The sequence below is a fragment of the Pteronotus mesoamericanus genome, unplaced genomic scaffold (genome assembly GCF_021234165.1).
Source record: "Pteronotus mesoamericanus isolate MK-2021 breed Mesoamerican mustached bat unplaced genomic scaffold, CSHL_Meso_final contig_94, whole genome shotgun sequence".
NCBI lineage: Eukaryota > Metazoa > Chordata > Mammalia > Chiroptera > Mormoopidae > Pteronotus > Pteronotus mesoamericanus.
Genome location: NW_026555285.1, coordinates 51114286 through 51135366, shown reverse-complemented (window position 1 = coordinate 51135366; position 21081 = coordinate 51114286). Strand labels below are relative to the sequence as shown.

General features: G+C 55.6%; 1 protein-coding gene across 4 annotated transcripts in view; it reads left to right on the top strand.

Moving 5' to 3' along the window:
* Positions 1-8294: 8294 nt before the first annotated feature.
* DCLK1 (doublecortin like kinase 1) overlaps positions 8295-21081 on the top strand; it is a 223637-nt gene continuing 210850 nt past the window's right edge. For all 4 annotated transcript variants that reach the window (XM_054586553.1, XM_054586552.1, XM_054586560.1 and 1 more), the window contains exon 1: positions 8295-8670. In XM_054586553.1, coding sequence (XP_054442528.1) covers positions 8295-8670 — 376 coding nt within the window. The remainder of the gene's footprint in view (positions 8671-21081) is intronic.

Below are 21081 nucleotides of genomic sequence, written 5' to 3'. Positions count from 1 at the left end.
CTCTGAGGAGAGACCTTGTCCCTTTTGTCGCACGTGCCACCCGTAGAAGCGGCAGCCTGGGGGCGGGAAGACCGCCTGCCGTTGCGCTGGGGGGAAAGGGCGCAGGCTGCTGCCATGTGCCCGCCGCGGAGCTGCCGTCATCCCCAGGGAGGGCGGGAGTAAGTGTTCCGTAATGAGAGGCGGTTCGGAAACAGTATGGGAAATGCCACACGGAGCCCGTGGTGTTCGGGAAGACACGCGCAGGAAAGTTAGGGGGATGACCGTCGCCTATGGGCTGTTCCTCACACCCGTCGTGGCACCTGATACGCTTGGTGGCCCGACCTGGGAGCCCCGCATGCCCACGGCGCCCAGGAGGACTGCAGAGAGGTGCCAGTGGGCCTGAGCAGACGCGCCTCCTGGAGGGGAGATGCGAGTGCAGCTGTCCCCGCGCGGACCCGTACCTGGGTGATTCTCTCCGACTGCATGACTGAGCATATTTTTTAAAAAAAATTTTGTTTATTTTTAGAGAGGGGGAAGGGAGGGAGAAAGAGGGGGGGGAAATCAATGCGTGGTTGCCTTTTGCGCGCCCCCGACTTGGGATCTGGCCTGCAACCCAGGCCTGTGCCCTGACTGGGAACTGAACCGGCGGCCCTTTGGTGTGCAGCCCAGTGCTCAGACCACGAAGCCCCACCAGCCGGGGCTGACTGAGTGTATTTTCCACGAAGAGATACATGGTCAACTAAAAATTTTTATTCTTCGATTCTATTTCTCTTCTCTGGTTTGCGCCTGGTTTACTTCCACGGGGAAAAAAGCGCATGCAGATTAAATTATGCGTCGACTTTGTGTCAGACCCTGACATGCGAACGTGCACAGCAAACTGAGCTCCGAGCAGACGCACGTGACGGTCCCGTTCCTGCAGGAGGCCGTGTTCACAGGAGCACGACTTGTCCTCTCTCCGCTATGAAATAACGCATTCGTTGACCAAAAGACTGCCTTTTCCTAAAGAGACTACACGTCACACTCGAATTTGGTCTTGCTGACGAGCGCATGGCCACAGAATTGAAAAACTGACTTGAATTTTACAACCAGAGGCCTTTTTAAAGTGGAGCTGGGCCCTGCATTTGTGTGGCTCGGGGCGCGCGTGGTGAACTTGCCATGCCTGTGTTCCTGCCCGGCAGCTGCGGGCAGTCGTGCCTACTTGGCATGGCTCTGGTGGGAACAGCATAAGAAAATACATAAATACCCCGCGCAGCAAAAACCAAGCTCACAGGCGCCAGCGACGGAACTCGGCCCTGTCTGTTGTCATCTCGCAGGCTGCAGGGCTGCGGCGGTGGGGACGGCAGTGGCGGTCCCGGCTTACACTGCGCCGGCTTTGCCGTGGGGAATGCGGTCTCTGTGAACCTCGGGTTTTCACGGGAAAAGGACGCGTTAATCCAGTCACTTCCTGGATCGATGTGAAGGAAGTAACATCCGTTTTTGAAAATCACTTGAATTAGAGTTTCCCTGGTGAATTACATTTCAAGTAGGAATTATTATGGGGCAGGACGTGGCTTTGCCACAGGCCGCCCTGGAAGTAACGTTAGCCCTTGTGTAGGGACTTCTCCCAGGTGACGGGGGCCACTTAGCACCAGCCCGCTGTTCTGCCTAAATGATAGGACCACAGTGTGGCATTGAGTGTGCTCCTCAACTTAATTATTAGTTATGCGACTATGAGGTGTCCCGATGGGTTAATGACGCCCAACTGCTTCCAGCGAGAACTGAGGGAGTCAACTCCAAGGCGCCTCTTGGAGCCATTCGCCCGCGTCCCAGGTGGGAGAGCTGGGAGGGAGGGAGGAGGCGGCCCAGTGACTTAGGTGCTTGAGAAATGACCGTGATAGACTGTCCACAGGGGTTAGATTAGAAGGTGGAATTTGTCTCCTGGTTTAGCACTTGGCAGAAATCGCTTAGCATTTTCCACTGGAAAGATAAACAGAAGGTCTGATTTCTCTTGTCAAGAAAATACACTTACCCCCTGGCCCTCGTTTTGCATTAGAATTTGAAGGAATAGACTCAGCACTTTGCATTTAGTTAATTTGGGGAGTTCATTGCACTCTCGCCCCTGGGCTCTTCAACAGTCCAGAAAAATAAACGCTGCAGCACTTGTTGAATATGTAACATGCATGAGCTGCGTTTATCACAGATGCCACTTATTTAGCATTTACATACTTTGAAATTATCTCAGAATAGTTCTTATTAATAATAACCAGTCAAATACATCACTGGGCTCAATGATTAAGAGAAAAAGAACAGTCTGGTTTCCCTCGAAGGGCGCAAGCTCCAGGAGAGAAAATGCGCGTTTATGTCCCCACCGACCAGCCACACATTGGGGCAAACAGGAGGCTGGAAGTCAGGAGGCCTGGGGCACAGAACACAGGCGGAGGGTTGCACAAATCCGCACCTGCTCCCACTCCCCGGGCTGTGCGGTCAGGCTGGAGTCAGCTGTGAGCAGCCTGCGTTTCCAGCACATTCCTGGCTCGGCAGAGAGCACGCGGGGCTTTCCAGCGCTGACCAGCGGCGCTGGCGGCCACGAGAGGGCTGACCATGAAGCCTGGCTCTGTAGTTAGCAAGGAGCCTATTATGACATATTTGGCTCCAAGCAGAGGTCACTTGAGTTTCAAGGGTGACTCAAGTCTTGGGCTCCACTGGAGACGAAGGGTGGGGTCTATCCTTCCCGAGGAGGGGGTGCAGAGGGGGATACTACGGGGCGTCGGCTGGTGCTGGCAGGAGGTGCCGCAGGGATGCACCCCGACCAAGATGCTGTCCTGGCCCCCGTGGTCCCGGGAAACGTGTCTTCAGGCCGTGGGGCCCCATCAGAGTGTGTGTGTGGGGTGGGAGGAACCGGTCACCTAGCTGCCCCCGAGGGAGGGGGCCTCTCGCTGAGCCACCCTCACCTCTCCGCCTTGCACCGGCCTGGCTCAGACCCAGCCCGTCCACGTTCCCTTCCGCGGGGCCCGGGTCCACCCTCTGGTCTGCCCGGGTCTGCAGACCGCCGACCGCTCCCGGGACCGGGGACGTGCAGGGGGCTGCTCTGGCCAATTGCACTGAGGTCGCCGCGTCCCGAGCGGGCGCCGGCGGGGCGGGGGCGGAGGGAGGCGGGCCGGGCGCAGCCGCGGTGGGTGCGCCCTGCCGCGCGGGGCGGGGGCGCGGGGCGCGCACGCGGAGGCGGAGGCGGAGGGAGCGGGGCGGGCGTGCGGGCGGGAGCGCTACAAGAGAAGGGAGCGCGCCCGCCGCCGCGCCCTCCGCGGAGCGAGGCTGCAGCGAGGCCGTACGGAGCGCCGCGTGTCAATGAGGACGGGCCCGGGCGCGTCCCTGCACTAGCGGCCGAAGCCCAGACGCCCGCGCTCCCGCTCCCGCTCCCGCAGCCCAGGCAGCCCGGCCCCGGCCCGCGCCGCGCCGGCCGCGCCCAGCCCGGCGAGGACAGCACCAGGAGGCGGCCACAAAGAGCCCCGGCGGCGTCTCTCGGCGGACCGGTGCGTGGTTTGCCGTCGCTGGGGAGGGGAGCCGCGGGGAGGCCGGCCGCGGGGCGCCAGGGATCGCGGGGCGCTGGGGGCAGGGCGGACGCCCCGCTTGGCCCGCCGCCGCACCCCCGCCCGCCGTTCCTCGAAAGGCGCTGCCCGCCTGGCCAGCCTGGCCCCGGCCGCGGGCGGTGTGTGCGGGCGGCCCCGGGGCTGCTGGCACCTGCCTCTTTTGTCTGGTGCCACCGGGTTTAAAACGGGGAGTCGGGCGAGCGACCCCCGCCCCCAGGCCGCCGCCCCAGCGTTTCGCCCCGTTGTTGGTGGAGAAGGAGAGCCAGGGCGGAGGGGCTGGGCGAGGGGCTGGTCATTGTCAGAACGCGCCGCGGAGCGAGCACCGTCCGCGCCTAGGAGGGGCCGGGCCAGGCCTCTCATTGTGTGCTCTCGGGCGCGGGCGGCGTGCGCTGGCGGATGGGGCGATGTCGGCGTGGTGGGCGGCTGCCGCGTGGGCGCCGCAAGTTCCTTCGGGGAAGGCGAGGCTGCTCCCCTGCGAATGAGACCCTGCAGAGCTGAGAGCACGCGGGGAGGGACCGGCATTTTCCTCCTAGTGGGAGCGCACGCACAGCCCTGCATTGCCCACAAAAGAGGCTGCGTTCGCCAGCCGGGCTTGCGCTAGATTCGGCCAGGAGATGCCGGTAGGAGACGGCGCAGGTGAAAGACATCGCCCAATGAATTCCCTGCTTCGCCTTCCATTCCAACCGGCTCCCTTTCTCCGCACCTGTGAGGGAACCGGTGTCCAGATTAGGGCGCACACGCGCGCCGCGGCCACACTGCAGGCTGTTCTCTGAATGCGTTTTACGAAGGTTCCCAGATGAATCGCCTTTGGCAGGGACAGGAAAATGGGACAGCGTTTTAAGCATGAAGTGTCACATGGCTGCGGGTCAGGTGGGAGTTTTAAGAGAGCGGTTCCATGGAGAAGCAGTGTGAAGGTTTCACACACCGGCTGCCACGTCTGCGTCCGGCGGGGCGCAGCCACGCTGCCGCGGCGCGTGCCTCTGCCTCCAGCCCGTCCGCCCACCTGCATTGTGGTCCGTGGGCAGAAATAGGCCTGGGGGCTTGCAGCTCTCGCGCTGGTTTCGATGTGGCAGTACTGATGCCACGTTATGTCTTGGGGTCTGTGTGTGTGTGTGTGTGTGTGTGTGTGTGTGTGTGTGTTGGGTGGAGGGAAACAAAAACTCATGAGCTCACCTGGAGCCCGAGCAACACAGGCTCCTCAGAACGGTGAGAAGTCCCCCAGGGAACAATGGAGGTGCTGATTTTTGGCCCGGCAGTTGGGAGCATCTGGGGCGTGAGGCCCCCGCCGCCCACTTCTTCCCCACCCAAGTGTCTCTGATCTCTGGCTCAGGCGGTGTGGCACTGTCTGGGTGCCGCCACACATGTGGCCCTGGCCCTTAGCCACCCGTGGTCTGTGACCGCGTGGCTGTGCGCGTTCAGCGCCCTGCGCGCAGGGCGGCAACTCCTGGAGGCGCAGCGAATCTTCCTGGCCAAGCAGAGGTCGGAGCCCACGGGGGGCTGAGCCGCCCAGGGCCGGGGCAGCCCACCTCCTCGGATGCCTCACGGAAGGACTGGATGCGTCACGCGGTCGCTGACGCACGTGGAGCGGTGGCTGCCGCCTTGACAATGGTTTCACTTTGAGTGGGGTTTTTCTTTGTTGCCACCGTCAGCGCCTCCTTTTGGGCAGGCTCGCCGGAGGGCAGTGGAGGGTGCCAGGGGTCCCTGCCCTGCGGGACCGTGTGAGCCGTTTAGGGAAAGATGCAAATAAAACGAAACAAAATCAGCTTTTCTCTCTTTGTTGATCTTTTTGATTTTTTCCATTTGCTGTGGAATTCTTGGTTCTAAAAGCCCGCCTGCTCTGAGGGCTTCCAGCAGTCGCTCGATTTTTTGGTCTTCGCAAATTGCGATTCTCCCAGAGCACGTTCAGAGGGGACCTGCGCTGTCCGGTGGCCCTGTCGTGGCTGCCGCGGCTGGGCTCCTTCTGGTTCCTTCGGGCTTGCCCGGGCTGGGGGCGGAAACCCTCGGGCTGGGAGAGTGGCCGCTGGCCTTAGGAGGGCAACGCCGTCTTCGGAAGCCCACCTGGCCTTTCTGATTTGCACGTTGGAAGAGTTTAGTGAGTTGGTGCGGGTCTTGCCCGGGTCACCTCCCCAACCCCCTTTTGGAGACAAAGGGCTCCTTTTAATAACAAATCTTAAAAAGTAGGAGCGGCTCTGATCTCCCGGGCAAAATGTTGGTTCCGTTATTCAAGAGCTTCCTGAAAGACGGGGTGTCAACGGATCATTGTTGTGAAATCACCTAACTTCCAAGCCAGGGCAGCCGGCGTGTACTTACCGGCATGTGCCGTGTGCCTCTCCCTGGACGTTGCAGATTAAAAGGCCTGAGGTAGTTTCCTGTTTGGAGGAAAACACACCGAACTGATAATCACTTCAGATTTAATTTTTTTAAATCCTCACCCAAGGATATTTTTTTAAACAAGTTGATTTTAGAGAGAGGAAGGGGTCGGGGGAGACACGCACACGCACATGCACACGCACGCACACGCATGCACCCGCCCCCCCCAATGTGAGAGAGAAACATTGATCGGTCGCCTTCCATCTGCGGCCACACCAGGCGTCAAACCCGCAACCCAGGCGTGCGCTCTGACTGGGAAGGAATGCGCGGCCTTCTGCTGTGCCGCGATGACGCTGCGACCCACTGGGCCACCCGGCCAGGGGCTAACCGCTCCAGATTGCAGTCACACCCCGCCCCACCCCGCCCCAGCTGGGGTCAGCAGGGAATGGAGCCAGCGAAGCGGCCCCGGAGCCCCGCTGACCACGGCCTCCTCTGCGGACTCGTGAGCCGGTCCGTGGCCTGCCCGCGGTCACCGGGCTCGTTAGAACGAGGGCTTCAACAAGGCCCTCTTGCCCGGTCAGGACGGTCTAGTCTCAGGGGGTCTGGGCCTCTGGGCTGCAGAGCTGGGGAGGCACGGAGGGAGTGCCCACTTCAGAGTTGGGCAGAAAACCTGGGTTCAAATCCTGCCTCCCTCAGCTGTGATGCTGGGGCCCTGGATGGACCCCATACTCACCCTCAGTCACAATGTTACCTGCCTCGTGGGACTGTCTGGAGGTTTAGAAGAGAATATTCAGCATATTACGCAGTACCGCGCGGCAGAGCCATAGTGGGCAGCACGTCGCAGACGTCCAGCGAATGGTAGCTCTTTCTTCATTCATTTCTGGGGGATACATGCTTTTAAGCGTGAAGTTTTAGCCACTCTGAATGGATCAGAGGTCACAGGAAGGTCAGGGAGCCTTGGCGGCGCTTCCAGCAGGTTTGGACCGACTTTCGGAAAGAGGACGTCATGGGATTTCGGGAGCCCTCAGACGTGGCTGCCCTGCATTTTCCTTTTTCCCTTATCTTTTATTTCAACGTCCCTGAAATTTTGTCATTAGAACCTTTGAATTGTAGGTTTTTCCACTTGCTAGATTAACCTGATAAAACACGGGTCCCCCTCAGGGGACGACCCCACCCGCCGTGTCAGCTAAGCCCTTAGCAAGGACGGCCCGATCCCAGACACAGCTCGCGGCCAGCCGGCTCGGCAGAAGGTGAACCGGGGAGCCTGGGGCGAGGGCCGCGCCCCCCGGAGGTCAGGGCCGGGAGCCTCGCCCACCAGGAGCGGGGAGAGTCTGTTCCTGCTCGTTCTTTCTTGGACAGAGTCGGGGACAGAAAAGCCGACTTCATTAATACAAATGTTAAATCTTAGTACATGCCAGACGCTACCTTACGTGCTGTATGTATGTTAGTGGATTTGATGATTGCTGTTCGCTCCGGGATAGGCCCTGTGGTTGTTCCCGTGCGTGGCCAAGGGCTTGAGTTTTAATGATGTTGATTGACCAAGTAGCTTTCTCAAGGTTGTGTGGCTCGTGCGGGGTCCGGTCTGAACCAGCGTCTCCAAGCCTCGAGTTCCTCCACCAGGAAGCGAGAGCCTCCGTGGGAGCGAAGGCCCTTCTGCACTTTCTTCTTGCTCTTGTTTTTGTTGTTCTCCCCACCCTCCCCTCTTCGTCTCCCTCCCCCTCCCCCTCCCCCTCCTTTAATCCAACTTCTCAGAAGCACTAAGTGGACGTAAATGAGTTATGGTGAATTCACTTTTAAATAATGTCTATTAGATTGGCGGATGTGTTGGAAAATCTCCCGAGCTGGTAGAACTTGCAGATTGATTCCATCTGGCCATGGGGAGCACAGACACTAAGGCGCGGTGACAATGTGATGACGACATGCCGCCCGGGCCCTTGTGTCCTGGCCCGCCCACCCCTCCAGGCGGAGGGGGACGTGGCGCTGCCTCTCTTCCTGTCACCAGGGTTGGCGGGCGCCCTCCCCGCCGGCAGCCCGAGCTTGGGAGTCACAGGTCTTGGTTCAGGCATTTCTCAGCTGCCTGCCTCGGGGAGGTTTTTCTGTGCCTTGGTTTCTTCATCCGTAAATAGGTTTGCCGTGACTGTTGGCAGTAACAGCTGTTCAGAGCCTGAGGTGTTGTTAGGGGGTCGGTCCGCGGGAGTTGTTTCTAATCAAACGAAGGCTGATGAGTAAGCTGTTTCCACGGCCCGCCTCGTTCTTGGTCGTCTTCTCTTCTTGTCCCAACTTGATGGCTCCTATTAAACATACCATCCGTGAGAGCGCTGTTCCCACCAGCTGCTCGCAAGCCGAGCCTCTCCAATCATGATCTTAAAATAACCTAAGTGTGCTTCTCCGCTTCTGTCCCTGTGCCCGCCCCTAGGTTGAACGTGAGCCACGCGCACCATGTCCCTGGGCAGAGACATGGAGCTGGAGCATTTCGACGAGCGGGACAAGGCGCAGAGATACAGCCGGGGCTCGCGGGCCAACGGGCTGCCCAGCCCCACGCACAGTGCGCACTGCAGCTTCTACCGGACGCGCACGCTGCAGACGCTCAGCTCCGAGAAGAAGGCCAAGAAGGTGCGCTTCTACCGCAACGGGGACCGCTACTTCAAGGGCATCGTCTACGCCATCTCCCCGGACCGCTTCCGGTCCTTTGAGGCCCTGCTGGCGGATTTGACCCGAACTCTGTCGGATAACGTGAACTTGCCCCAGGGAGTGAGAACCATCTACACCATCGATGGGCTCAAGAAGATTTCCAGCTTGGACCAGCTGGTGGAAGGTGAGCACTGAGGGGTCACCCCAGGGGCTGTGCGGACGGGAACCCCCATTGCCCCAGCCCCCTGGCCAGCGCCCGCCCGCTCGGTACGGGGCAGCATTCCCTGACCCTATTGCTCCGCACGTCGCTCCCCCAGTGCACGGGGCCCTGCTTACCTGCCGCAGTGTAAAAGAACAAAACAGAACCCCAACGAGGGGTGGTAGGTCAGCCAGCTCATGACAATGAGTGGCAGGAAGAGGTGTCTCAGTGCACAGCACGCTCGCTTTCCTTTCTCACCCCTGTGCGGCATTAATTTTACAAGCCCCTTTTATGTCTTTAATCACGTCGTTCTTCATTTTCATTGCTAGATGAAAATTGAACTCTTGCCATCGTGACGTCTGAAAGTACTTGAGCTGAAAATAATGAACGGATCACGAAATTTTAGAGTTGAGAGGAACTTGAGAGCGGTATTGGACCCGTTAGCTTTATCGGGGAGCCTGCGGTCCCGGCAGTTCACGTGACCTGTCTGCGGTGCCATGGTGGTTGGTGGTGCTGCAGGGCCCCAGGTTAGGTCTCCTGGCAGCTGTTGTCACTACGGTGCTTCCTTTTACGCTTCATAGGGTCCTGATCGTTCTGCGGTACCTGAGGCTATAAAGGACTCGATCGGTTCAGCTTATTTTTTCAAGTCCGAATCAGGTCGGCGGTAATGATCTGGTTTAGGCGTTCCACGCGGAGGTCGGGCTGCTTGGGGTCCACGCTCGGTGGCTCGCGCAAGCCGCGTGCGTTTCCTGCTTCGAGCTGCTCTTGCCTCAGTACCCACCCCCTGGGAGCAGGGCACACGGCCTCCAGTCACCTCAGGGAAGTCGTAAGCAGAGGAAGGTGACTTGGAGAGAAATGACTGGGATGCGATGCGTGCTCAGGCGTGAGAGAAGAGAGCCAGCTGCCTCTGGAGAGCGGGCGTTTCTAAGGTCCGGGTCTCCAGGTCCCGCTGCTGTGGTGGATCCCAGAGGGATCCCTTGCCGGTCATGCCCTCTCTCGTGCGCAGGTGATGGGAAGCCCGCCTTCCGGCGCCCCCACCGCGCCCACCCCATCCCGTGGAGTTCTGGGTTGCCCTGTCCCCAGAAGCACACAGGCGAGCCCTCTCGTCCTGCCCTGGAGGCCGCGTTTGTGACCGAGGCTGAAGGCGTCTGTGTCCTCCCCCCGCCCCGCCCCCCGTTTTCCTTCCCTTTGTCCTCGGCCCTTGTGCCAGGACAGGCTCCGCGTGATGGGACTGGGGGGGCGTGTTTATTTGGTGGGAATTCGCATCTCTTTCTGGCCACTCGTCGCCCTGCCAAGATGCCTGCAGGCTTGGCCTTTTTCCTTCAGTTCAGATGTTGGAGCTTCCCGTAAATTAAAGGGAAGAGCGCAGAGGAACTCGCTCTGCGTCCCCTTTGGGCCCTGTCCTTTTCATGACCTGGGAAAATAGAAGGAGCCAGAAAACACTTGATAGGACCCTCCAGGGGATCTGGATAAAGATCAAATGCAAAGCCAGGTGCACGGCGGTCCCCAGACCGCCCCTCGAGGGCGGGTGGCGTTTCGCAGGGAAAGATGCCAAGAGCCCAGAGCCTGCGCTCAGAGAGCTGTGTTCCGGTGTCGCCTGCGGTGGGCGGGGCGCTGCAGTCAGACCCAGAGATGTTCCCCGGGTTCCGTCCTTCGAGCACAGGGTAGGAGGGATGGGAAACGACAGTACTTCACGCTCAGATCCAACCAGAGAGCCATGGCGGGCTTCCCACAGGCTTCTGCTTCAGTTTTTTAACAGAAAACCGCGCCCGCCCTGAGAGCCCGCGGGCCTTGGGCACCGGGCTCGCAAACGCGGACACATGGAGCTCTCACTGCGCTTCCGGAAGGTCTGCTCCCGCCCTAACCCTAAGATGAGGAAAGGGAGGGGCAGCGCGGGTAAGTCACCTGTTCAAAGTCGCAGGGCAAGGATTGGTGGAGTCGGGGGTTGGCCGGGAGCCTGGGGCCAGCGCCAGAGCACTCAGCGGCGGCGGCGCGGAGGGGGCGCGGAGGGCGGGCGACGGCCGTTCGCCCAGGCGTTGTCAGTGTCAGCCTCTGCTTGAGAACGGAAGTTTTTCACCTTGACTTCATTCCAAGAATTCTGCTTCCAGAAACGCGTTAATATTTTCCTTTGCCTCCACGTGCTTTCCAACCAATATGAAGTGACTGCAGATGAAATATTCCGACGTTAAAAAATTACTTTTGGAAAAAAAAATACCCTTTTCCCCCTATTGAAGGAGTGGTAATGGCAGCAGAGTGTGTGTGTGCGCGTACTGGCTGATTTATTTTTTCCCTCCTGTGTACCCCTGGCAGTGAGCATGCAGCTGCACGCAGTGTCGAAATAGCTGGAAACTCGTTTAGATTTGCTTCCTTGTCAATTACATTTTGCTTAGTCGGTTAAAATGCCAGCCATTGCTTCACATTCATCATTAGGTTCCTATCTCTCACTTTACGTACTAATTTTGTGGAAAGTTCACTGCCGGTTATTAGCTTCTCATTTCCCCTTCCAATAGGATGACGTTTGAGTTTTAAATTAAATCTGTTGAGTGGGTGCGGCGGCAAGTGTATTTAACCCGTAATTTTCTTTAAGCTTGTTCTTTCTCATTTATGTCAGGCTAAAAATTCCAAATTACCAAGACATACGTGAAGTCCTTTGTTTTAACGGTCCCGTGGTCACTTGTACTGTTTTTATTGTAATTGCTCGCCGATTATTATGCCTGAATTTGGAGTCAGCGTGTTGAGAGAGAGGGTGCTTGGCCTGAAGTATGCATGTAGGAGTGTGCGTGTACGTATGATTGCACGTGTGTCTGTGCCTGCATGTGTGCACACGCACACTTAGGAGTAAATGGTGCGTGATGCGCATAGTGGTTTGCTTTCCAAATGGACTTGCATGTTTTAGAATCCATGGCACTCGATAAGGAGAACTCAACTGCAGGCCTTCCTGCGAGTGGCCGACCTTGAGCCGCGGCTGTGCTTTTCCTGCGTTGCCTCTGTTTCCCCGGCTGGCACACTATTTACACTCCGCCGTGAGGGGGAGATGGTGCGAAGCCAGGCCTTTGCCCTGTGCCTGGGGTTACTATGCTGTTTGCCGTGCAGATTTACACAATTGTATGTGCTCAGATGGGTCGGTCTCTTCTTTGCGGCTTGATTGTTCGTGCCTCTTGGGCCGTCTATGCTCGCAGGTGGTAAAGCTCTTTTCCCTCATCTTCTTTCCTCAGGTTTTTATGTTTTTCCCTCATCTTCTTTCCTTGGGTTTTTATGTTTTCCGTAAAAGCAATATTCTCAAGGAAGTCATATTAGTACAATATGTGAGGTAGAGAGTCCGTTACCTTCCCCCAGGCTGCCTGTCTCATTTTTAATTTTTATTGGGCATTAATTTGGGCGTATTAGACGTGTCCCCCAGATAGGGAGCCCCCCGGGCCCTCCCCCGCCCCTCATGACGGGCCGTCTCGCGCTGCCGGGCCGCGCTGCTCAGCAGTCCCGCGGCCGCAGGCTTTTCTCGGCTTTCATCATTGTTCCGTTGACTCCCCGCCCCCTTTTTCTGGTTCCAGAATCACACATTGTGTGTGGGTGTCATGTCTCCTCGTCTCCTCCAAGTGTGACAATTATCCGGTCTTTCCTCGTCTTTGGTGACTTGATGTTTTGAAGAGCGCTGGCTCCCCGGTTACTTCGTAGAATGCCCCCCCCGCCCCCCCCGTCGGGGGCGACCTGACGACAGAGTTGGAGTCCCGCGTCGGTAGCGAGTATTCCGCCGACGTGACGGTGCACCCTTCTGACCTCAGGGCGTCCTCTCCCGGGACGCGACGCCGCTGTGTCACGTGACCAGGGGGTTAGGGGGTGTCTCCGGGTATCTTCACTCTGCAGTTACTCTCTTCCCCTTTATAATCACTTAATATTTTGGGGAGAAGCTTTGAAGCTGTCTCGGTATCTTGTTCTCCTTCACCTTTTGCCCACGTGGGCACCAGCCGGTGGATTTTGCCCGTAGCAGTTAGTCCCATGGTGTTTCCACGGTGACTTTCTGTTCCCTCTGTTCTTGCCTCCCCTCCAAACACTTCCCTGGCTTAGGGTCATCTCCTGTGATGTCATCGATTCCCATTATTTTGACCACTTTTCCAAGGCCACTTATTTCCGAATCAGACCTTCCTTTGGCACGCCGACCCCCTGGATATGTGGAACTGACACGCGAATCCATAGTCCGTTCACACTTAACATGTGTAAATGTGATGTTGTTCTTTTCCATCGTTCAGAATGTATCCTTCCCCCTTGTTCTGCGCCTTGTAAGACGCTGCCGCCCCCTAACTCCTCGTCACCCTCGGCTTCTCCTTCCTGCCCCCTCGGTCCAGGCCGTCGCCCGATCCTGTGGATGCTGCATAAGACGTTCCCCAGCCTGCTCTCCCCTCTCCACCACGGTGCCGCAGCTTCCAAGGCCGCTTACTGTTTTAACAAAGTTCCCTGTTTGACGGAAGGCGTGATAGTATTTTTCTACAGTGTGCACTGTAGAAAATCGTGAAAGATGCAAAAAAGTTAAAAAAAAAAAAAAAAGAAAAGAAGGAACCCTTCCTGTTCCTACCATGGGGCCCGCCTCTCGCCCTGCGCAGGGGAGCAGGCTCCCTGGGTAAACATGCTCATCTTGGCTTTGCTTTCCCTCATGGGATCTGTGTTTTCTCCCCCCTGCTTTTTCGTTCCCATCACAGCCTCCCTTAGGTCAGGCTGACCTTTGGGGGACATGTGTGTCTCACACAGCCGTCTTCAGACACGTTTTCCCGCCTGTGAAGCTGCCACAGACACAGCTCTCCGTGCCGTACAGCAGCTTCCCGATGGCTTTCCGCTGACGCCTGGGCGAGACGCACTTCCGTCTTGGATGTGCCTCTCACGGCGACTGGGCTCTGCCCGCCCCGCCCCCGGCCTGGCCTTGTCTCCCATCACTCGCTCCTGCGCGGAGCACAGAGCACGGCGGATCTCTCCTTGCGTCCTCCCACAAGGCGGGGGTGGGGGGTGGGTGCCCTCTCAGGGTGCGCGGCCTCATCGCCGAGTCCCAGCTCTGGAGTCTGGCCCCCTGCACTTGAACCCTTTGAACCCTGGCCCTGCTTTGTGCGCCCTGTGACCTTGAGCAGGCTGCCTAAGGCTTTGTGCCGCATGGAGCCCGGCGATTCGGGGTGTGTCCACAGGGAGCTCGCAGGACAGCAGTGAGAGGGAGGACAGGGGACCGCCTTCCACAGCTTCCCCGCCCCGACCCCGCGGCCTTGCCTCGCCTGCCGGCCTCCCGGCCCCAGGGCCTCCCATGAGGGGTCCGCAGGGCGTGGATGTCAAGCCCCAGTTGGCCCCATCGCGTTGTCACACACTGACTCAACTCACATCGCAGACACTGGCGTCCCAGAGCCATCGGTGTCCTCGCTGTCTGACACAGCGGCTGTAAGTCCTCAGTAAATGCCCCTGAAAGGGAGAGGAAGGGGGGACTGAGCGGAGAGATCAGTGAACGCAAGCCGTCTGGCCTCGCTGCCCAGCTGGCCGGTGTGGGGCCGTGGGTGGCCTCCTAAAAGCCGGGCCCGTGATCTCCAGGGACCTGGAGCGTTGGGTGCTGACGTGTGCACCTCTCCCAGACTCGTACCCACCACGCCTTCGCTTCCACGGCCCCAGGCCCGGGTCCTCGTGGTTCCCTTCAGCGGCACCTCCGTCGCTGGGCGCGCTGCGAGGACGGGAGTCGCCCGGATTTCACCTGGGCCCGCTGGTGCGTGGCCTCCCTGGGCATTTCCCTTGTTCCTCAGAGCTGCGGCTGCCCACGCGGCTCCCTCCCAAGCTCCGGACCTATTCTGCCGGCCGCTGGCTGCGATCTCCCCCTGGCTGGCTCCCAGGAACTTCAGATTCAGTACGTGCCCCACCAACTTCCTTTCCTCCCTTCGCGCTCATCCAGGCGTGTGCCCCTCCTATCCGATCGATCGTGTGCAAAGTGGGTCACAACGGAAATTCCAGTCTCACCTTCTCAGGGGTGGGGAGAGCCTTCCCTTGGGCCCGGCATCCAATCAGTCGCCAGTTCTCTTCTGTCTGTGAAGTGCTGCTTAGAGCTTCCCGTCCGCTCTGTCCCCAGTGCAGGGGGGCAGGGTTCCCCACCTCCTCGTGGTCATACCGGAACGGCTTTCCCGACGGAATCTCGACGTCTGTCCCCCATGTAGCCGCCCCTCTACCCTGCGGCCAGTATGGCCTCTCTCAGACCCGGGTGTGAGGCCCAGAACGTGGACCGTGTTGTCTGCTGTAGTCTTACTCTGTCCACGGAATCATTTTTATTTTATTTATCGAGAAAGGCACACTAATATCTCCCCATCCCTTTTCTGGACGACTGTGCAGTGGGGCGTGCTATTATTTTATTTGCACCTGGACTGCTATCTTCCTTTTCTGCCGCTGCAAATCTTACCCGTGCTTTGCTTCCCAGGCCAGCGCGAATTCCGTTTCTTCTTCGCTGATTGACAGGTGGGGGAAGGGAGGTGATTTTCTCCTCCTCTTGAGTTAGAATCGCCTGGACCACTTCGCTGGAGTTGTCACTGCCTTGGCTGGTGAAATCTCTTCCTGTAACACATCTTGCCTTCTCGGGTCTTTGAAGACAAGCTCGTGACTTAGAATCCTCTTCGCTTCCCCGAGTCGCTAATTCAGGTCGTGTACCTGTTATTGAGGGTTTAGTTGGCTGTTCTAAATGTTCACATTTCATGGCCAGTGTTGTATATACTTCTTTCGGTTTATTTGGTGTTCTCTTATTTGTCTGGAGAAACTTTTAGCCAGAAGAAAGCACCTTTTTATGTCTTCCAGTGCAGTTTGCCATGTTGCTGTCTGACAGGGTTGTTAGCAACTTACATAGTCTCCAGTGGCATTTTATATTTCTATTTTACTATGTTTTTATCTTTTGTCATATACTTTCGTACCTTGTATTTTAGTAAACGATAATATATTTGCATGTTGTATTAACCCATTGTGGTATTCTAGGTCCTCAGTCTATTCCTTCTTTGTATTTTAGTTTAATTTGCAATTATACCAGTTTTAAATGAAAAAAAAATTGGATCTCCCCATTTTCCCTTTTACGGTCTTTTTCTGTTGCTTTAAATGGGGAAGTCAACATTTTCCGCAGGGCTGACAAACAGTTTAGAACTTTATTCTCTGCCAGCTTGTCTTTCTGTACTGTTACATTATGAAAGACTTCTGCAGAACAGAGGTCCGTGAGCGCCTTTGGGGACCGGCTTTCTCGCCTTCAGTAGCAGATGGAAACCGCTCCTCACCCAGTGCCCTCCAGGTAGACGAGGACTGTAGCTGTGTTTGTGAGGCAGCCTCGTAAAATACAATGTCCAGGAGGCACTTCATGATACTTTATCCTGTAAGTAACGTCATTCCTGTACCTTGCCCCTGCTCCGTTTCCGAGGGTTCGGTGTATAGTGGAGCGCTCCCAGCCTCTACTGTAACTCACAGTGATGCATTGTAATTGCCAGAGTTTTCCACAAGAACCTTTATACTCTGGAAAAATGAAAAGCATTATGCACGTGCCTCACTTAGGATACTTTGGACTGTGCCACGTGTGGATCGTGAAGGGATCCTAGAGGAGGCTGTGGCGTGAGGGGCAGAGGTGAGGGGGCCATTCTCAGCCTGAGGTCACGCGACGTCACAGCCGCAGTTCACAAGTCATGGCTCTCCGCCCGCAAAAACCCTCCGACGGGGAGAGGAAGCAGGTGCAGTTTGGTGGCACGTTGCGGAGACGCGCGTTCCTGGCCGAGTCCCCAAGGCCTGGCCCGCTGCGGGGGCGGGGCTGGGACCCCGTTGTTGCCGGGAGCCTTCGGTAGTGGCTGAGAGAAGGTCTCTACTTTCATAATGGGAGCCTATGACCTAGTAGGATTTCCTTTGCAGATTTTTGTTTGCATACTTTGAAGATTAATGGCAAATACAACAATGGAAAACTATGTATGTGACTTTTTTGAAAACAAAGCAAAACACAGATCTTCTTTATCTTAAAAATGACCTAATATGCTTTCACAGAAATTATTCCGTTCTCCAAAGTCCCAAAAAAATACCGAAACCTTCCAGGGAAGAAACCATGATATTATATTCCGATATTTTAGGAGGCATCGGTGGGATCCAGACATAATTCCGCGTGCTTTATTTTCTTACTTTTTTTTGTTGTTGTTAACTGTCATTCTTTATCATTGGCTTTGCCTGAAAGCAAATGCCCTTTCCCGGCGCCTTTGAAAGCCACAGCGGATGCCACAGGTGCTGTCCTGCGGTACTGACATATGCCGGGCGGCTGCGGACACCGCGTGTTAAATTTCAAGTTGAGGGTCAGTCCCGAGACGGACACTTAGGTTTGAATAAACTGGGACAAAACCGGCCCTGTCATAACCAACCAGCAAGTCATTGTCTTCATAAATGCCAGCTCCACCTCTAAATCGTTTCTTTTTTTAACCATTTCCTTTAAACTGTCTATGATCTTTGCTGGGTTTTTTTTTGTTTTTTGTTTTTTGTCCTTGTTTAACGTCACCCATAGTACATAATCCGCAGCTTTCAAAGCAACGTTAGGGCTGTAAAATTTCAATGTTTGTGGGTTTTCCCCCCACATCCAAGCAATTCTCGCGACACCAGCCGGGTGTCCTGCAATTCAGCTCAGTTCTGACCCATTTTCCCCGGAGACAGCGCCAGGTACCACCGGTGAAGGGCGCAGTCCTGCGAGGCTGTCCCCGCCCCGCTTCAGGTGCCACTGGCCAGGCCAGGTTGTCCCTGTGCCGAGGGGCTGGCTGCAGGGAGGAGGCTCCCATGACCCCCGCCGTGGGTTCTGACTGTTTGCCACAGCGGCTCCCAGGATGGAGGGAGACGCTTGCCTTCGCGCATCGCCAGTTCATTATTACAACGGAACGGAGGAGACCCGCAGGGCAAGGCGTGGGGAGAGGCCTGGGGCCCCGGCGCCCCTGCAAGTGCGTCACTGAGTCCCCGCGTGCTCACCACGTGGACGCTTTCCAAGCTCTGTCCTTGGGGGGAGTGGGGGCGTCGTTTCATGGGCGGGATGGATGAAATCGTGGGCCGTCGGGGATCAGCTTACCCTCTCGCCTCCCTCCCCCCGCCCCGGGGTCAGTGGCGGGGTGGGGCGCGGTGGGGCGGGGTGGGGGGCCGGAAGCTCCCTGCGGTTGGTGCTCCTCACTGCCGGCCCCAGACACTCAGGTGTGGTTGAGGCGGGTTTGTCCCGAAGATCAAGGCGCCTTTACCGCTCTCCTCATGTAGCAAATGCCAGGGTTTTAGGAGCTCTATGCCGGGAACGGCCTGAAGACCCCATTTCTATTTCTTACTACAAATCACGTGATCCCGGGCTGCTTTGCTCAAATACACCTTGGTTCAGCTAAGGTAATTTTCGTTGTGTTGTTGCAGTATAAATGACACTCCAACATGTTGGAGTGGCTCCGTGGGTGTGAAAAGAGGCGTGTAATTTTACATGTTATGTTTATCAGTTTTAAGTTTTTATAAGTAATTGTAAGTTTTACTTGGTTATTTTTCAGTGACCCTTAATGTACATACTTCATGTTAGGCCTTGAACGCAATCTATTCATGATTTTCTGTTCAAGACTCTAACATGCTTCTTAACTCTCTGCCCCAATAAGGAGATTAAATACTGGAAATCCAGAGTTCCTTGACCAAATCAAGACTGTGTGCTTCCCATTCACAATAATTACGATTTGTTACTTTACAATTATCAGTGATACTATTACATTTTTAAAAGCTGTTTTTTTTTTTTTATTTTTACAAAATCATAATTTACCTGAGAGTTAACACAGAGGCTGGATCTCTGGTGGTGCAGAGAAGTTCAGAATTACGATTAAAATAAAAGTAGCTAAAATGTGAGGCCAAACCTAAACATTAATAGGTTTAATGTAAATATATTTGCACAATTAAACAGCAGCTTATCAGCATAAGGAAGCCCATCCCGACGTTTCCTGCCTTCCCAAATGACGTATCGGATCTTAAAGGGCAGCACTGCGCGGCGTGCGCTGTTGGGTTTGGTGGTGGCTCCTTCCTCTCTTTACCTGCCCCTTCCCTCTGAGCACAATGTCCTTGCTGCTTCGCGTCTCACGCCAAGAATTCTCTGAGATTCCAATCCAGTCTTAAGTCCTCTGAACCAGGCAGAGGAGCCTCCAGGTCACAGCACAGGCGAAATATTATTCAGGCTTCTCCTCCTCATCGTTCCTTGAAACCAGCATTTCTTTCTCCGAGCTGTCGTGCTTTGAAGAGTTTTGAGTGTGGTCTACCTAAGAAGATGTAAAAAAAAAAAAAAAAAAAAAGTATTTATTTTCTCTCTCGACAATTCCATTTGAGTTCTTTAAAAATTCTTCCCTTTTCCAATGGTTTTCTTCTCTAAAGTTAAAAAGGTTTCTTTGTCGAGGTGTGACCGCCTCCACGCTTTTGTTTTAATTATTAGCTTCGTAGTGATGCATGCATGTAAGAGATAATGACACCGTAGGGTGCCTCTGAACAGCACAGGGTTCTGACAGCGCAGTGTCACCAGCTAAAGACGGGCTGCGTGTCTTGCCGTGGGGGGCCTGGGCCGCCCTCCCAACCCGAGGGAGCCAAAGCGACGTCTGCTGGTAACAGCGTAGCTGGAAACGGTGAACACCTTGCAGGGGCGTCCAACCCGCGGCCCAGGACAGCTGTGAACGCGGCCCAACACAAAATGGTCAGTTTACTTAAAGCACGATGAGATTTTTCTTTGTGGTGACGCGTCGCAATGTATTGAATGTGTGGCTCGAAACGCCACAAGGTTGGACCCTGCCCCCCAAACCTGCCTACCAATTTCTAGTCGTTTCATTTTTAAGTTTTCCTTCCAGGCCTACGGCAGCCGCCGACGGTTTTCATTGGTGTAGCCATTTTGCGTTGGAGAGCACTTTGTCCTTTAGGGCCTAATGTGATCGTCCCCCAAACCCGGTGAGGGGATCGTGGCCACGGTGGGGGCGGGCCCTCACTGACTGAGGAATGAACGAGCCCGAAGATGGGGGTGGGGGAGGGGCGCGCACACAGCCGCGTGGGCGTGAAGGCCGGGAGCCCAGACTCCCTGCCCTCCCTGTCCTCCGTCCCATGCACCCGGTCTTCCCACAGAGCCTTCCGAAGCACGTGGTCCGGCAGCCCCGTGGACGTGCTGTCTGTGTGAATCCCGAGAACAGCGGGGTGGGGACCGGCCGTGACCTGCTGGGTCAACTGAAGGGGCGTCGCCAACGTCGCACTATTGTGCCACCTCTGGGGAGGTCTCCTCTACAGACACAGGAGTGTATTTTAAAACCCGTAGCCAAGTGCGTGCCAGCTCGCCTGCGCCTCTTCCGTTTTGGACGCCCTGGTGCGGTTATTTTTACGTGCATGCTTGTCCTGGGGTCTTGGATCCTCGCACTGTTTGTTTTCAACTAGGACGAGGATTTAGGTAAAAGGGAGTGGGCCGCGTGGGGCGTGGCGTCCCGCACGCCCCACCTGCCGCGGGGAAGGCTCTGTCACGCTTTCAACTATTCCCGGTTACAAAGGCTTATTAACGCGGAAAAAGAAGCCATGATAAACCCTTCAACTTCAAAATGCTTTGACTAACTTTATGAAATATGTATATATAAGATCAGTCATTTTATAATTTGTCTTCACTTGGCACGTGCATTACTTTTTTTGTGTGTGACCCACATCTGCTTAATCTGAGTATTCTCATTGAGTGATTCCCTATTAAGAAGCCATTTTTAATAAAAGTTTTATCTATGTATTTTCTTTTTGGCTTTACTGGGGTAAAACTGGCAAGTAAAACTGTAAGATATTTGAAGTGCACCTTGTGATGATTTGTTATGTGTATACGTTGTGAAAGGGTTATGCCTATTTAATTAATTAACATACTCACCGTCTCACATGTGTTGTCTTTTTTGCGAGGACATTGAGGTCCTCCTCTCAGAAAGCACTTTCTTCTTGATGCTCTAGAGTGTTATCAGCTGTCGTCCCTGTGTTTTACAGTTCTTACTCGTCTTATGTAATCGTGTTTGTTTTAGAGTCAGTTGATGAAGCTACGCTGTGTAAGTTGATGAGTCTCAAAATCTTCCGTAGTGTGAATGGGTGTCCGGTGTGCGTGGTTCACCAGGCCCCACGTAGATGTCAGAAGAGGCAGCGTGGTTGCTTGGCTTGCTTGGCTTGCTTGGCTTGCTGTTGGAATTCTCGATTTTACAAAACGTTAGCGAACGCGTCTGTCAAATTTACAAATTACATTAACTATTTTAAGATGCGTTTTTCTGACCCCCTTTTAGTTTTCACATTATTTCAGCTAGTAAATAGAGATGTACCTCTGATTTTGACATTGTCTGCAAATACCAGTATTTCTAAGTTTCGGAGAATTCAGGTCTATGCTTTTCTGAGGTCACTGAATGACAATAT